Below are 18543 nucleotides of genomic sequence, written 5' to 3'. Positions count from 1 at the left end.
TGTTCTAGTGGAAAATAAAAGTATTATCAGGTTGAGGTAAATTAGGTTAATTCTGTTACCTAGAATGTGTTCACTGATGGGCGGCTCTGTAGAACAAATAAGCTTTCTTAGATCACGAAAATCATAGCAATAAACTTGGTAAGAATGGTCAATATGAAACTCTGTGTGCCATAAACTCTATTATTAACAGAAATGGTACCTACTTTTATTGTCACAGGCTGGAAAGGTGTAACCTTACTAGTTACATTATGCTAAATTATTTAAGAACTATGAAGTTTTCCTCCAAGAGTCACACCTTTATTTAATGGTAGTTAAGCACTAAAAAAGAAGGGACCCCTTTTAATAGCAATTTGTAATCAGAAAATTGCCAGAGTTGGAAAACACAAGGAAAGACGATGCTATTAATACATCACATGGTCCAGAAAACGAAACTGCAGACTCAAAGTGATGAGAAAAGTGAAGTGAAAGAATGTGGACACCTTCTTTCTGTTCTGGTTGGATTTCAAAGTGAGGAAGGTGGAAGAAAATTGACAGAAGAGCTGGGCTGGCTCCAGCATGAGTTCTAGGTCTTGAACTAAAATAGTGAGGACAGGAAAAGCTGGTCAGTGTCTTATGAACTGCCACCATGGAAACCACTGCTTTGATCAACAATGCAAATGAACAGCTTTCTGCAACAGGGCCAGTCTTGAGCTACTTCTTATCTTTCAGAAATGGCTACAAGAGGGTTTGACATTTTCAGGCTGTAGGTTATCATCCATTAGTCACTCTTGAAAATATATCAAGTGAGGATACATATTTTGTGAAAGCTTTCTCTTGGTTATATATATGTATACAGGTCAAAATATATTTCTCGCTACAGTTGTAAGCCACAAGTTTATGGAGCTGGAAAGGCAAGACATCTTGTGGCCCCTAATTGCATCAAACACTTCGCATTAATCGTGGCAGAGATAATGTGAAGAAAGAGTCACATACCGCAATATCTACCAATAATAGTACCACAGGGAAACTCACATTGTTATTTAAAATATATAATGTAAATATGGTATTGACATAAAAATTAAATGCTTATGAACAACTCAAGAAAGATCAAAGGGCATATAAGCAAGTACTATACAGATGGTTTCCTTAAAAGATAAATTTTAATATACAGAATAAAATTCAAGAGTTTATTTTTTCACGTCCCCCCGAATTCGTGGCCATGAATGCCTCTGAATCTGAAGAGGAAAGTTTATATTTTGGTCCAGTACGTTATTAGACTGCCTGTATGATCAAGTCCGGCTTGATTATCATAAATCATAGAGGTTAATGGAATTTACTTTGAAAATGTATTACTTTTACAGATGATAAATTTTCAATTTTTTTCTTAGCTAAGAGTTTATTCCACTTTAGCCTCGGAACCAGATTCAAGATATCTTCCTTAAAAAAAAAAAAAAAAGATATCTTCCTTAACAGCTGGTCATCACGTTAGGCTTAATCTAGGCAAATTACTTAATACTTTATTGGAGATCATAAAAAACTCCACAATAAATAATGAAAAGGGTATGCAAAATCATTAGCCTCTGTTTGCAATACAGAAAATACATGTCAGTTCTGGACCAAAATAATTCCATTGAAATACAAAAAGTGATAGGGAAGAATGAAAGGATTTGCAGTGACTGCTTTTGGTGGTCAGCTACAACGAACCAACAACCATCAGCTGTTTTGGAAAGTGTAGGTGAGTTTTAATTTTCAGATAAAGAATGTCTTCGGTAGTTTAAAAAAATATAAACTCTAAAAAAGCTTGTGAATCATATACAAAAGCAGCTGTCTGAGACCAAGGTTGAAAACCAGAAACTGTGTGTTAGCACCACCAGCAAGCACAGGTCCTGTGACTCATCTGCCTTTCTTTCTTGTGCAGAATGCAGACTTGACTGTTGTACACATCATTTACAGGTATAAAAACCGGCCTGGAGTACAGGTTTCCTGTTGGGTAAAGTCTTAAGCCCTAAGAGGCACCAAGCAGTTACAAAGGCTGGGCAACCATCCAGATCACAAGTTCCGACGATATAATAAATCCCGTGTTGCCTTATCAACTTTTTGCTGGTAGTCCTCCAATTTGTCAAGTATTTTCTGGGACAGCTGTAGGAGAAAAGAAGGGGATCATTGGAGAATAGGTCAAGGACTGAAAAAGACTAAAGTTATCAATCACTTTGACTTCAGCAACCAGATTTCCCCTAATAAAGTTGTTAGCCATTGTGCTTCATTTAACCACCATTCAGTATAGGAGTCTGCTCTGTGACTCCACTGATATAACTGGACTTTTCTGCTATATACAATACTCCAACCCTGTTTCCCTGACGAATTTCTAAATATGCAAATCATACCAGTATTTTTAATAAAAGCTTTATTAGCTCTCTTCCCAGAACCAGAGAGGTTATATCTGATCTAACTAATCATCTCATAAAGGGATTGGGCAGCATGTGAAGGGCAATAAATGGCTTCTGCCCTCTCCTTAATCCTTGAGAACCAGAAAAGCAAGCTTTAAGGTGTAACTGCTAATGCAAGGGCTTATATAAAATGCCCCAGGAGAAGATTTACTCACTGCAATGTTGTGACTGTTGGCACTGTTCTCTCCCAGAGCCTGGAGAAGCTGATCAATGGAAGAGTATGGGAGCCACACCATTGGAGCCGTTGCAGACAGTGGAAACTGGAAAGAAAAATACCTATTATTTGAAGAAAATCTGAAAAGTGGACCATTTCTTCTGGGTAGCTACTTCCACAGGATTCGATAACATGAAATGCTTTACTTGTTTTCACAACAAGAAATTGTGTGTGTATGCATGCATCTGCGCACACACACGTGTGCACACGGTACATGACTGGAACCCCGCATCTCTTTTCAACTGGGGAACTGGTCCTTTTCTTAGTTAAATCAAATGTATTTGTAAATTCATATCATCTTTTATCTTAAAGTAGGGCTAAGGCTGATTAGGGATAAACACACTCAACAAAACTCTTCTCTAAATTGTCAATGAACGATACTATTTCCAGTCTGAAATTTAGATGTAAATTATCTGAAAAAACTTTGGAAAAGTAAAGTGTGATAATACAGAATTAAAAGGAAATGTGGACACAAGCCTACCTCAATTCCAAAGTACTGATGTCCTTTTCCCAATACAGCATCCACATATTCTGAAACCAAATCCACAGCTTCTTCTAAAAGGTCATAGTTTAAGTAGAGACGGAGCAACTCAGCAGCATCAACCTTCTGTAAAAAGTTAGTGATTAAGAACATTTACCAATTTCCATCTTACCTGGGCATGGACCAAAGGATGTTGAGTGTCTGATTCCCTGGCATTTATACTTTTCATTATAAATAAACAAACACCTTGGTTTACTTATCTTGGGATGAGGGTCAGATTCCCAAGAGCCCAGTTACCTCTGCGCACCTTGAGAGGCCCTTTCTGTTAAGTGCCCTTCCTCACCTGTTCTGTGATCTAAGACACATTTTAATTCTTTCCTAATTCGTTTCCACAGTAGTAAGTCAACAAACCTTCCCAGAAATGCTGAATACCAGAGATAACATAGTCACATTAATTCTCAGAAACATACGAATGACAAATGAGAAAGAAGTTAAAAGAATCATCAACTTTAAATGCTTGAATTACATTTGTATTTAACTCAGGGTGAGAGAAAAGTGATACAGCCTCAGTTTGGAAGGCCTCTCCTAATTATGTCAATTATGCTTTCTATATTCTGATTTGATCACAGTCTTAACTTTTACCATCTTAGCTGCTTTCTCTACTTTCTAACTTAAAAAAATAGGTTAACTTTCTTAAGCTTTATATTCTCTTTTCCTATTGTGCCCAATGTATTTCAGGTACAGTAGTTCTCAAACAGCATGCATCAAATCAAATCATGACCTTGTTAAAATATAGATCCTGGATCCCAACTCCAAGGTAATTTGATTCTGTAAGTCTGGGATGGAGCCCAGGAATCTATATTTTGAAGAAGCCCACCATCAAAATAATTTAATGCAGGTGGCCCAAGGACCCAATTTTGACAGAAACACTGTTGTAGAATGTAGTGGAATAACTGAGGACATGGAAAGGAGACGTGACCCATGAGCCGCCCCCTGGCAAACCGGGGGCCTGCGAAGAAGCACTGAGTGCTTTGGGCACTGATCCATGAGATGTCCTCAGTCTAATCAGAGTGGTGGGAACGCAAGGAAACGTCCTTGTGCTACTTCAGTATAATCAAAATAATGGTGGAACCTTGTGCTGCTTTTGCGCTCAAGGACGAAGCATGGCATGTTTTCAAGAAAGCCCTTATTGCTTGTATAATCAATAGAAACATATGTTGCTGCTTTGGCATTTCTGGAATGTTAAGAAAATAAGTCTTAAAATGTAAACCTAGGTAATGCTTTAATAAAAGCTACCACAGCAGGACAGATGGCGCTGTTTTGCCTGAGCAAGCGGCAGCCCTCTACTGCTGTGCTTCGGCACAATTCATCTCGTGTGACGAGCTTGCTTTCGGCCCTGTCATAAGATAAACTACAACAGTAGACTGAAAAGAATTCCACTCACTCCTGTGAATTTTTTGAGTAATGAATAGTGAATGCTGTGTTCCATATATACTCATTGTTCTAAATACATACTCATTGTTCAGTGAGCACACAAGCATGCATTAACTTAATCACCAACACGGAGAACTTTAAATCTAAACACCCAGTACTTCACAGGACTGAAGTAAACTGTTTTTAGCTAAGACTGAGAAGCTGTAAGTATATAAGTCGGTATATTTCCATAAATTGTCACTCTATCTTTTCCTTTTTAATCATCTCATGAAGTTATTCAGGACGATAAAGACCAGGTTCTTAACTCTCTTACAAGTTAAGATACCACTTACCTTATAACTGTTTATAAGCCAGTTAGGCAGAGGCACTCCATGAGACAAGAGCTTGTTGATTACACAGTGGTGATATAAGTTATTCTGGACTTTGTACTTTTCCAGGTAAGTTGATAATAGCCTCCATGCTTCATCTGTAGCACTTGATAAAAGGAGAAAGGACTGAGTTCCAGATTCTTAATAGATAATTATAGTACCATTCAAAACATGTATTTACATGGAAAAAATCTTTATAGACACTCACAACAGAATTGATAATACAGCTAAATGACAACTAACATTATTAGGGCCAATGTGACTTAGGGGTGGTACTAGAAACTAGATGACTTGGATTCTTGTATTTCCCAATAACCACATATTAACTCAACTAAACAATTCACTTTACTTGTTTGTTCCAGATTTCTAAAACAAGGAAATTGGCTCAGACCACTATTTCCAAACCTGATCCAGCATTAGAATCATGCAGTAGTTCTGATTTAGAAGATTAGGGTGATGTCTTGTAATCTGTACTTTGATAGTAATTCCGGTGTTAATTTAGGGTTTGAAAAATAATATCAGAAGACTTCAAGACTGTAAAATGCTATAATTCTAAAGTGCTACGCTGCATAATACAAATTATAAATGCAATTCAGGAAAGGGAAGTTTACTGAGGGTTAGGGTTGTTAGAGAAGGATTCTGAAGACACTAAAGTACATTCAGGTAGACACTGGGGAAGGATATGGAGGGTAAGCCCTTGCAGGGTTGGATGAAGACTAGGGCCATACCTAGACTCCTTAGTGGTGATGACTGATGAGAGCTGATTGGCTGCTAGCCAGGCCCAGGCTTCTGCTTGGGCTGCCTCTCCTCCAAACTGCAATTTGATGCATCTGCAATGAAAATGGTTCCACACAGAGTAAATTAATTTGCTGAAAAGCACCACATTATTTTGCTACTGAAACTGGAGACGAGATGACAACTTTAGCTCTAGTCTATTACTAAATTCACCCTGGGTACTGGCTCTTCCCTCTCTTCACAGCCACACAACTGGATGACCCACAAGGCCATTAATTAAGTGTTGAGATTATTTACTTACAAGAGAAAACTGATGATGAAAAATTCTGATGGTGGGCTTCCCTGGTGGCGCAGTGGTTAAGAATCTGCCTGCCAATGCAGGGGACATGGGTTCGAGCACTGGTCCGGGAAGATCCCACATGCCGCGGAGCAACTAAGCCCGTGCGCCACAACTACTGAGCCTGCGCTCTAGAGCCTGGAAGCCACAACTACTGAAGCCCGTGCGGCTAGAGCCCATGCTCTGCAACAAGAGAAGCTACCACAATGAGAAGCCTGCTCACCGCAACGAAGAGTAGCCCCTGCTCGCTCTAACTAGAGAGAGAAAGCCCGCATGCAGCAAGGAAAATCCAACGCAGCCAAAAAAAAAAAAATCTGATGGTTTATTTCTAACTCACAAACAACTTGACTAATATTTAGGTATAATGTAACTTTAACAAGAAGTACTTTTTAACAATGTTTGCAGGGGCCACTAGATGTCCTAAAGGATTGAAGAGAACATATGCCTTATCTAAATGGACACCACTATTTAACCCAGGTTATCTACTGTTATGTGGCCATGTGGGCTCAGGAATGCCAGATCTGATTTCTCAAAAGAAGCTATAAATCAAGATTAAAAAAAAAAAATCATTGTGTGTATTACACAAAAACTGTTCTTTAAAGCAGCCTTGTAGGATACCGGCTCGTGTGACTACTGCTTCACACTAAGCAACAGTAGAGTATTTTTGCATTAGAAAATTAAGATTACAGAAAGACAATTGCATACATACTTGAAAGCAAGTCCCTCAAAGACTGGCATTAAGGGAAGCTTAAAAGTCTGGCAGAGTGCTATGGCAGTGTCAAAGAGGCCAGCCTGAACCAAGAGAGTGACCATCTCCTCTGCTGACGAACTTCCTGCGGAAATGGAAAAGAGCTATTTAGTGCACCCAACGGCATATGGAAATGAACTGAACCCAAAGACTGCTTCCGTGATGAATACCTCAGAATAACAGTGACATGCTTTAATACCCGTCTAGTATACTATGTCCACTGCCCGGCCCTAAAATGTGCTGTTGGTGCTGAATGCCTACCTGCAACCGCGACTGCTGAGGGATCGTGCTGAGCTAGAGTGAGGCGAATGCGAGCCAAGGAACACTCTTTCTCCAGATCTTCTAGTTCCAGGATTTCAATTTGTCTATTTGCTATAAGCCAAAGAAAAACATTTTCAATTCCCAAAGTACAAAGGAAGTGCCTATTAGACTAACTCAACCTGTCAATTCCCACTAAAAATTAAGTAACATTCAGTTTTAATTTCATGAAGGTGGGGAGAAAACAAGGGGTTCAATAAAAGCTAACTTGAAAAATAAAGTAACATCCCGGTCTCACACTACAGCTGAGTCAAATCAAAGGACTCTAATGACAACAGCTGCAAATGAGGGGGCACTTGCAAGGCCTTTCACAAATAATTTCAATTAACTCTTACAACTGTGAAACACTGCTATCTCTATCAGTAAGAAAGGAGCATGCTCAAAGTGAGAGGCAGAATGAAAACCAACTGTGCCTGACTCTAGAGCCCAGGCTCTTTAAGGAAGGAAATCATGCCTCCATGGTGATACCAAAGGAGCCTGATAAAAAAAGTTTGGTACTAAGCTGATTTAAAAACAACAAACAACAAATGCACACACACACACACACTTTTAAGCATTTTCATTTCCCATACAGGCATACAAAGTTTTCAAAGAGCTACCAGACAACCTTTAACAGAATATTGAAAACAAACTACCAAGAAGGAACTTGACAATATTTTAATAATATAACTACCATACATATACAATATACTACAATACAATTATACACAGTATTACAACTACTATCCAAAAAATAAATATAAATAATACTACTATAACAATATAATTGCTCTTCAGCAAAGAATCAGCATGAGATCCCTGACTCACTTGGGGCAGCTGTGCATTCTCCATCATGATTCCTCTTAGGGGATGCTCCAGGGCGATCATACTGAAAAGACAAAACAATAGATATAACTGTGAGAAACTAGGGGTTTTTTAAAAAATTAATTTTATTTTTTGGCTGCATCATGTGGCATGTGGGATCTTAGTTCCCTGACCAGGGATTGAACTCGTGCCCCTGTGGTGGAAGCGTGGAGTCTTAACCACTGGACCGCTGGGGAAGTCCCTGAAAAATGAGCATTTTATTTTCATATCATTTTTTTTGTGTGTGGGAACTTTTATTCTTTTTTCTATTTTATTCATTTAAAAAATTTTATTTATTTATTTATTTTTGGCTGTGTTGGGTTTTTGTTTCTGTGCGAGGGCTTTTTCCAGTTGCGGCAAGCGGGGGCCCCTCTTATTGTGGAGCACAGGCTCCAGATGCGCAGGCTCAGTAGTTGTGGTTCATGGGCCCAGTTGCTCCACGGTATGTGGGATCTTTCCAGACCAAGGCTCGAACCCGTGTCCCCTGCATTGGCAGGCAGATTCTTAACCACTGCGCCACCAGGGAAGCCCCTCATTTTTAATATATACCCTTTTTTTTTTCATTAACTATTATCCAGAGCTTTCAGGCTTAAATTCTCTCAACGTATATTACGTTTATTTCAACTAGCACAGCTCTTCTCACAAAAGTACTGTAACTACTAGACCAAGAAATGGAGTTGTTTGCCAACTTGGCTCACTTAGCTAAAATATATTACTGAGTCCAAGGACACAGATTTGATCTCCATATAAACCACCTGACTTTCCTTGGTTTCAGAGTTACATTCTCTACCCATAACCCTGGGAAAAAGCATAGTACATTCAGGAACTATACAATACAAGTAGCTGGGAGTATATGACCCCATCAGCATGACAAAAAAAAAAACACCTCACGGTTCGCCTCCCCTAAAATAGTAGCAATAGATTAAATTAACAAAAATGAATGAAATAAAAGCAGCTACCACTTACTGAGCACTTTCTGCAGGCCAGGCACCGCCACTGCTCTGAGCACTCTACATGAATTATCTCATTTAATACCCAAACAATCCTATAAGGTAGACATTATCATCATCATCCCTATTTTATCCAAGAGGCTAACTGGACAGTAAAAGATTAAGTAATTTGCCTGAAGTTAGGTTGTCTAACTCCAAAACCACTCTGTAATACTTATTCCTACAATAATTCTTAACTTGGAAACTAAAGGGGTAGTAACGTATAACAAATGAATTGCTACAAAAATATATTAAGTCCACAAATATCTCAGTGGAAATTTTAAATGAAATGAAGCAAAATGAGGTAATAGTTTTCAAAGGACCAAACCAAATAAATTAAATGATCCCCCAATTCCAGGATGGAAAGTTTTCATACCACTGCACCAGATGCTGGCTGAACAATCCATGCGTATTCTGGGCGAATAAGGCGTAAACAATTAATAGCAGCCAGATAACAGTTGCCTTGCTTCTCAAGTCCCCGGAGAGTTCGAACCTCTCTGCCAAGACGCATTCCGTACTCAAACATCACTGTGCCAGCTATGAGGCAATAATAGATATTACAATTTCAAAAATGTATCTCTTTAGAGATACACAGAGAGTTTGTCACACTTATCAAACATTAAAATTTAAAACAAAATTGAGTTTAACTTAAAACCACAAAAAATCATGTGCTGGTGAGAATGTGGAAAAATTGGAACCCTTGTGTACTGCTGCAGGGAATGTAAACTGGTATAGCCACTACGGAAAACAGTACGGCAGTTCTTCAAAAAATTAAAAATAAATTACCTTATAATTCATCAATTCCACTTTTGGGTATATACCACGCCCCCAAAAACAAACAAACAAACTGAAAGCAGAGTCTTGCAGAATTATTTGTACATCCTTGTTTCTAGCAGTATTATTCAAAACAGGCAAAAGATGGAAACATCCAAGTTTCCAGAAAAATGTGATATATCCATACAATGGAATATTATAAATTCTGACACTTGCTACAACATGGATGAACCTTAAAGAGTTTATGCTAAGTGAAATAAGTCTGTCACAAAGTCAAATACTATATGATTCTGGTAGCCAAATTTATAGACACAGAATAGAATGGTGGTTGCCAGGGGATGGGGGAGGAGGGAATGGGAAGTTGTTGTTTAAGGAGTATAGTTTCCATTTTGCAAGATGAAAATAATTCTGGAGATTGGTTACGCAGTAATGTGAAGGTACTTAGCACCACTAAATACTTAAGAATGGTTAAGATAGTAATGTTTATGTATATGTACTTCACCACCACCACCACCAAAAAAAAAAAAATCCCCCAAACATCTAAAATGTTACTTTTGATGTTTAGATACTACGTTCCCAGAGAGTACAGAGAACTAGTCTCAGCCATATTGTCACCTATTCCCCACCCAGGATTTGGGTGCTCTGTCCAAATCATACTCATTTTTTTTTTTTTTTTGGCTACGCCATGTGGCATGTGGAATCTTAGTTCTCCGATCGGGGACTGAACCTGCACCCACTGTATTGGAAGTGTGGAGTCTTAACCACTGGACCACCAGGGAAGTCCCCCAAGATCACAGACTCTTATTTTATTTTATTTTTTTAATAAATTTATTTATTTTTATTTTTGTCTACGTTTGGTCTTTGTTGCTGCGCGCAGGCTTTCTCTAGTTGCGGCAAGCGGGGGCTACTCTTTGTTGCAGTACGTGGGCTTCTCATTGCGGTGGTTTCTCTTGTTGCGGAGCACAGGCTCTAGGCGTGCCGGCTTCAGTAGTTGTGGCACGTGGGCTCAGTAGTTGTGGCTCGTGGGCTCTAGAGCGCAGGCTCAGTAGTTGTGGTGCATGGGCTTAGCCATTCCGTGGCATGTGGGATCTTCCCAGACCAGGGCTCGAACCTGTGTCCCCTGCATTGGTGGGTGGATTCTTAACCACTGCTCCACCAGGGAAGTCCCAGACTCTTATTTTTATAATGCTTTAGTTACATAGGTTGAATGAAATATTGAAAAAACATTGTTCTGAGACAGCATGGGACTCCAGAAACTAAACAGATTTTAAAATTCCCTTTCAATTTCCAAATCAAATCAAACTATTTTTCATCCCAACAAATATTTTGAGTGCCTGCAATATGTAAGACATTTTGTCAGAAAAACAGCCTTGCTCCAGAAAGACCTGAACGTTAATCTAGCTAAACTGGTCTTAATCAGGTTGATGTAATGGATGTTGTCATTGTGAAAGCAGTAATAGATCTTGAATCATCTATTTTTCCTTTCTTGCATTACTCAAAGAATAAGCAGGACTTCCCTGGTGGCGCAGTGGTTAGGAATCCGCCTGCCAATGCAGGGGACACGTGTTTGAGCCCTGGTCTGGGAAGATCCACATGCCACAGAGCAACTTATTCCATGCGCCACAACTACTGAGCCTGTGTGACACAACTACTGAAGCCCATGCACCTAGAGCCCGTGCTCCGCAATAAGAGAAGCCACTGCAATGAGAAGCCCATGCACTGCAATGAAGAGTAGCCCCTGCTCGCCACAACTAGAGAAAGCCTGCACAGCAATGAAGACCCAACGCAGCCAAAAATAAATAAATAAATTTATTTTAAAAAAAAAAGAAAAGGAATATGTAAACATATTTTACCATTAGGAATATTAAGAACATGCCTATGAATTACTTCCATCCATTCTTTCCAATGAAAATGAGTAAGAAACCTAATAAAAAACTCTGAGTGAAAATGGTATAAAAATGTTTGAGGTTCCAAAGGGTAACCACAATGGTCATCTTGTAAAATATGATCTTAAAACAGATATGTAATCCCTTTATTTTAGCTGACCTGATAATGACTTCATTGTCATCATACAAATCCAAATTTAGAAACGTTCTACAAAAATGACTGGCCTTTCTTCTTCAAATATATCAATGTCATCAAAGGCAAAGTAAGGCTAAAAGAATGCTCCAGATTAAAGGAGACTAAAGAGGACAATTAAATGCAAGATGTGATCCTAGATCAGGGGGTGAGGACAGTATGGGAGAAATGTACTATTAAAAAAAATCATTGGTCTTCCCTGGTGGTGCAGTGGTTAAGAATCTGCTGCCAATGCAGGGGATACGGGGTTGGGCCCTGCCCCGGGAAGGTCCCATATGCCGTGGAGCAAGTAACCCCATGCACCACAACTACTGAGCCTGCACTCTGAAGCCTGCAAGCCACAACTACTGAGCCCCGCACGCCTAGAGTCTGTGCTCTGCAGCAAGAGAAGCCACGACAATGAGAGGCCCGCACTCGGCAACAAAGAGTAGCCCCTGCTCGTCACAACTAAAGAAAGCCCGTGCACAGCAATGAGGACCCAACACAGCCAAAAATAAATAAATTTAAAAAAAAACCCCATTATGTTTGGCCATATTTAAATGTGAATAGCACATAAGAGCACCACATTTACATTTAATTCACAAAATTAGTTACATGTTCTCAGTTTGATAATTGTATTGAGGTTATATAAGGAAATGTCCTTGAGATGCAAGTATTTATGTACTGAGACATGATGTCCACAACTTACTCTCAAAAGGATCAGCAAAAATAAGAGAAAAGAAAGGCCAAAAGCAAAATGGTACAGGAACTTAAAACCAGCCACAAGAATTCAAGGTGCCTTTAGTGAAATAACATTTCTTTTAAAATTAGATGGAATGGACTTCCCTGGTGGCCCAGTGGTTAAGAATCCGCCTGCCAATGCAGGGGACACGGGTTCAAGCCCTGGTCCGGTAAGATCCCACATGCCGCGGAGCAACTAAGCCAGTGCACCACAACTACTGAGCCTGCACTCTAGAGCCTTTGAGCCACAACTGCTGAGCCAGTGCGCCACAACTAATGAAGCCTACATGCCTAGAGCCCATGCTCTGCAACAAGAGAAGCCACCGCAGTGAGAAGCCTGAACACCACAATGAAGAGTAGCCCCTGCTCACCGCAACTAGAGAAAGCCCGTGGGCAGCAATGAAGACCCAATGCAGCCAAAAAAATAAAAAATAAATAATAATAATAAAAAATAAAATTAGATGGAAGATACACACAGAATGCCATCTAACTAGAAATGCCTCAAGAATGTTCTAGAATGGGAGAAGTGCCTTTTTTTTTGGCCGCGCTGAGTGGCTTGTGGGGATCTTAGTTCCCTGACCAGGGATTGAAACTGTGCCCTCGGCAGTGAAAGCGGGGAGTCCTAAGCAGTTGACCACCAGGGAATTCACGAGAAGTGCCTATCTTTAGGGCTTACAGGTAATCCACAAAAAGGTGAAGCTAACCTCGAACTTAAACATAAGTTCCCCAAATGCCTGTAGAGAACACTTGTCCAATGGTAAAAATTACTAAGTCAAACAGATAATATTTTTTGTAAGACACGATACAACTGATAAGGTTGCCTCCACAAAGACTGTACGCTCCAACTGCTCACCCTTCCGGTAATTGTGACGATAGATGTGGAAGGCATACAGAAGCTCATAGTAATTGTAAGTCATAAGGTCCACAGCTCTCGCACGTGATTCAATTATTCCCACAACCTAAAGGAGGCAATCAGATATCAAAGTTAGTAGCCAGCATGACAACCACCACAGCTGTGTCCAGTCATCAGTGGATAAATAAAATTACCTCATTATGCAGATTCACATAGGGAAACTCTACAAGATCCTGTAGCTGTGAGCGTTCACAAAGAACTACCACCAGCTGCCGTAAACAATCTAACTGTCTAGAAGGAAAAGTGATATGAGGGTAAATTTTCTTAGTGGATTACACAGGGCTGGTAAATTGCCTCCTCTAAATAAGACTGTGAGATTGATTACCTGCTGGAATCAGGAATTTGGGTTAAGGCTTCATATGCGTGGCTATTGTGACCTAAATCCAAATGATGTTTGAAAATGCATGTCCTTAAAGTAGCCTAAGTATCAAACATGGGGAAAAAAGAACAATAGAAATTAAAACACCACATCCACGATAAACCTCAAGGGCAATAACTAGATTACAGTTAGTCCTTACCTGACTTTTCCAGTCATCACCTGCTTCAGTTACTGCTGATGTAGCCAACTGAATAACCAGTTCAGGCAACCCAACGACATCAAGCAGACGCAAAACCTAAGGGGAAACAGAAGAAGAAATTTCCATTAATATTAACGTGGTATAGTGCACTTCAAATTGGAATACCATTTAAAATCAATTAGAAAGATAAGTAGGTTAAGATAAAGATTAAATCAAAGGTGCCAACAACAAGATGGACAAGATTATTTGGTTAATATTTGAGATTTTCCTTTAGATTCTACTGTTAAATAAGACACCTGTTGTAAAACCCTTTATTGGTCTTTTCTGTGCACAGCTCTATCCTCAGTGTTTAGTACATAATAGGTTCTCAGTAAATGTTTGTTGAATGAGCAAATATAATTTCCCTACTAACTTTTCCTACTAACTGTTTAGGTCACAGATGAATTTAAAGCCTAGTAAATTAGCATCATAGCCTTATAGAAACACTAAAGAGAATACATTAATGTCTGACATAACCCATTTTAATACAACATAGGATAGTGCTCTTTAAACTTTTTTGATTGTCCACCCTATTGAGAATGTCTGAGTACACTCCCCAGACATTTACTTATACTATATACACACATTTCTAAAAAGTATGTAAAATAACACTTTCAAAATAGAAATTTCTTAAAGATGAAGATAAAGGTAGTTTAAAAATTATTATTTGTAGTTATTAGTACTTACTGATTATTTGCTTTTTTCTGCCTTATTAGCAGTATAAAAATCTTTTTCTTCTGGATGCTTACAGTTTTTTTTTTGTTTTGTTTTTTTTTTTTTGCGGTACGCGGGCCTCTCACTGTTGTGGCCTCTCCCGTTGCGGAACACAGGCTCCGGATGCACAGGCTCAGCGGCCATGGCTCACGGGCCCAGCCGCTCCATGGCATGTGGGATCTTCCCGGACCGGGGCACGAACCCATGTCCCCTGCATCGGCAGGTGGACTCTCAACCACTGCGCCACCAGGGAAGCCCTGCTTACAGTTTTTTTTTTTTTTTAAGGTTATACTTCTTAATGAAGTATAACATAGTTAGAAACGTACACAAATCCTAAGTACATAGCTGGTTGAACGTTCACAAAGTAAACATACCCACGTTCCCAGCAGCCAAGTTAAGAATTATAATATACCAATACTCCAAAGCCCCCGCATGACTCCTTCCAGCCACTACTGAATTTTATTAGTTTTGTTTTTAATTTCATGGAAACAGGATCTATAGTATTCTTTTGTGTGTGTGTGCCTACTTTCTTTTTCTTTTTAAAAAAAAAATAAATTTATTTATTTATTTACTTTTGGCTGCATTGGGTCTTCGTTGCTGCACGCGGGCTTTCTCTAGTTGCCGCGAGTGGGGGCTACTCTTCATTGTGGTGTGCAGGCTTCTCACTGTGGTGGCTTCTCTTGTTGCAGAGCAGGGGCTCTAGGGTGCGCGGGCTTCTGTAGTTGTGGTGCACGGGCTTAGTTGCTCCACGGCATGTGGGATCTTCCCAGACCAGGGCTTGAACCCGTGTCTCCTGCATTGGTAGGTGGATTCTTAACCACTGCGCCACTAGGGAAGCCCTGTCTGCCTGCTTTTGCTTAACATGTTTGTAAGGCTGATCTATGTTATTTCATTCAGCAATTCATTTCATTGCTGTGTTGTAGTCCATTGAAAGAATATACCATAATCCATTGATCCATTCTGTTAATGGATAGTTGGATTGTTTCTAGTACATGAATTTTATGACATGCTGCTTGGAACATATATACATATGTCTTTTAGTAAACATGTATATCTTTCCATATATATTTAGAATTGGAATTACTGGGTCAGAAGGCATGTCAAAGATTGGAGCCAGTAGGTAAAAAGTTTTCCAGAGTGGCTGTAACCAATTTATACTCCACCATAGGTGATCAGGATGCCTTGATTATTTGCATGGCTTCCTACTATCTTGAATTGACATTTTAATTCAAGGTACACTTAGTTAGATTTTAAAGTGGCATTCTTGAAAAGTTCAATTGTTTCTGGCTGATTCTCAGACCTGATTATAGACCGTCACTGTTTTTACCTTGCAATGTGGTTGATGAAGAGCCTATATCAAAAGTAGAAGTGCCAGCCCTATCTTATCCGAATTTGTTCGTATGTACTTTGTTAATATATTCAATCTGGCTGCTTCACAGGAATTTTTTTTTTTTTTTTTGCCACACAATGCATGGGATGTGGGATCTTAGTTCCCCAACCAGGGATCGAACCCACGCCCCCTGCATCGGCAGCGTGGAGTCTTAACCACTGGACCACCAGGGAAGTCCCTTCACATGAGTTTTTAAAAGCCAAGTCCATACTGTGAAGGTGATTTTCATTATTTTAAAATTTTATTTATTTATTTAATTGAAGTATAGTTGATTTACAATGTGTTAATTACTGCCGTACAGCAGTGATTCAGTTATACATATATACACATTCTTTTTTTTCCGATGATTTTCATTAAAATTAAGCAATATAATGTGTAAATCAGCTTAACCAGGCAAACATACTCAAATCAAGTGGATGAGTGAGAGTGCCACTCTGCAACCCTGCCCCTCGCTGTGACTCACTCTTCCCTCAGATGCCTACCTCGAGACTAAGTGACAAGTGACCACCTGGTGAAAGGACCAAATAAGGGCGCCGTCGTCAATCCTGACATTAAACACACCACATCTTAATTTATTTGTTCTGTGAGAGAGTCCACTGGAGCAGTGATTTTTTATGTTTTTTTTTTTTCCAGTGATGAAAACTATGGAGTGTCTCCACAGAAAAAAATACAAAATGCTTTGCACGTATTTTCAGGGCATGTACTGATACCTCAAACCTATCTGGCCTCAGATTAAAAATCTTTACTTAAAATTCAAAATAATTTTCTCATTAGTAGTATGGCAGACAGTTATTAAGAGTTACAAATCTACTTCCGTATAAATTCATTTATCTCTTTAACAAGCAATGAACAAACTGTGAAGCCTGCTCCTGTCGCATTTACTTTTTGGTAGGAAATCCAGATAAACAAATAACGTAGAATCTAGGGGTGGAGTCAAGATGGTGGACGAGGAGGACGCGGAATTCGTGTCTCCTCACAGCTAGGGCACCTACAGGAACCTGTGGGGGGGACCATGGACACCTAAGGGGATGGCAGGAACCCCCAGCAACCAAGCAGGATATGTGAAGTGGGGGGGAGTGAGGGGGGAGAAGTGGAGGCGGGACAGGACTGGTGCCCCTGAGGGGCGGCTGGGGGAGGGGGAAGGATCCCACACCCAAAGGGGGAAATTGGGGGACCAGTGGGAGGGCAGAGGATCAAAAGGGAGAGTGGCCAGGTTTCCCTGCCCACTTGGGCCCCCGGGAGCCTGCTGAGATCTGGGCCTGATCCTCTGCCCACCGAGGCCCCCTCCAGCCGCGGGGTCCTGACGGAGTGGGAGGGAGGGAAGGGGGAGCAAAAATAAAGGCTGGAACTACGGGACTGCACCCCTGAGGGGCGGCTGGAGGAGGGGAGGAGTTCCTATACCCAGCAGAACCCACCCACGGTTAGGGGTCCAGAGGGGATGGGGGAGACCCTGGGGGAGACTGTGGGGGGAGAGGGGGGCACAGAGGAATGGAAGGGAATGCAGCCAGCACTTTCCCTGTCCACTTAGGCACTGGAGAGCCTGTTGGGCTCTGGGGCCCAACACTCTGCCCAGGGAGCCTCCCTCCTGCAGCGCAGAGCCCAAGCCCCACCCCTATACCCCCACCCAGGGTCACACCTCTACACTTGGGGACCTCCTCTGAGACCCCCTCCAACACGCCAGGCCTAAACCCCACCCACACACCCACACCCAAGGCCTTACTCCAAACTCCTGAACCCCACATTCCAGAGGTCCTCCTTGGGAGGTGCTGCCACTCCCCTTCCACGCAAGTCCTAAGCAGAGGCCCCACCCTACAATTAAATGTCACCCTGGCTAGGCCTCACCCCCAAGGCCTTTTCCAGCTGCGTGGGTCCTAAGTCCATGCCCTGCCCCATGCTCAGATGTCACCCCCCACCCGCCTAGGTCCTGCCCCAGCCTAAACCCTGCAGCTGCCTAAGTTCCGCCCCCACCTAAACTCTGCCCCCATAGCCAAGGCTTTTTTTTTTTCTTTTCTTCTTTTTTGCTCTTTTAGATTGGTGTTCTGTTTTACCTTGTTGATTCATTTATATTTTTTTCTAATAAATCTTTTATTTTTCTACTTTTATTCTTTATACTTTGTTATTGTTCTGCTCCTTTTGGCTTGTTACCCCCCCCCCCCCACCACCACCCTTTTTTCTTTTTTCTGTTGTGGTTTTATTTTACCTTGTTGCAGTTGTTTCAATTATATTTTTATTTTTCCTAATATATTTTTTATCTTTCTAATTTTATTTTGTTTTTTATTCTTTGTTATTGTATTGCTCCTTTTTTTTTTTTTTTTTTTTGCCACACCACATGGCTTGTGGGATCTTGGTTCCCAGGCTGGAGGTCGGGCCCAAGCTCCTATAGTGGGAGCTCTGAGTCCAAACCGCTGGACTAACAGAGAACCTCAGACCCCAGGGAATATTAATCAGAGTGAGGCCTCCTGGAGGTCTCATCTCGGTACCAAGACTTGGCTCCTCCCAACTG

General features: G+C 40.6%; 1 protein-coding gene across 1 annotated transcript in view; it reads right to left on the bottom strand.

Annotated features, from left to right (window-relative positions):
* Positions 1-1012: 1012 nt before the first annotated feature.
* The window catches only part of NUP160 (nucleoporin 160), a 54131-nt gene continuing 36600 nt past the window's right edge, over positions 1013-18543 (bottom strand). The window contains exons 24-36 of the mRNA XM_022591983.2: positions 13898-13993; positions 13705-13799; positions 13514-13610; positions 13320-13425; positions 9270-9430; positions 7869-7929; positions 7005-7115; positions 6705-6828; positions 5652-5753; positions 4888-5029; positions 3122-3247; positions 2582-2686; positions 1013-2118 (exon numbers count right to left, since the gene is read on the bottom strand). Coding sequence (XP_022447691.1) covers positions 2029-2118; positions 2582-2686; positions 3122-3247; positions 4888-5029; positions 5652-5753; positions 6705-6828; positions 7005-7115; positions 7869-7929; positions 9270-9430; positions 13320-13425; positions 13514-13610; positions 13705-13799; positions 13898-13993 — 1416 coding nt within the window. The 3' untranslated portion in view covers positions 1013-2028. The remainder of the gene's footprint in view (positions 2119-2581; positions 2687-3121; positions 3248-4887; positions 5030-5651; positions 5754-6704; positions 6829-7004; positions 7116-7868; positions 7930-9269; positions 9431-13319; positions 13426-13513; positions 13611-13704; positions 13800-13897; positions 13994-18543) is intronic.

This window comes from Delphinapterus leucas, chromosome 7, assembly GCF_059928025.1.
Source record: "Delphinapterus leucas isolate spDelLeu-1000000601 "Yukka" chromosome 7, BTC_Dleu_Yukka2, whole genome shotgun sequence".
Classification (NCBI taxonomy): Eukaryota; Metazoa; Chordata; class Mammalia; order Artiodactyla; family Monodontidae; genus Delphinapterus; species Delphinapterus leucas.
The sequence above is the reverse complement of the archived record's forward strand: the minus strand, read 5'-3'. Positions and strand labels throughout refer to the sequence as shown.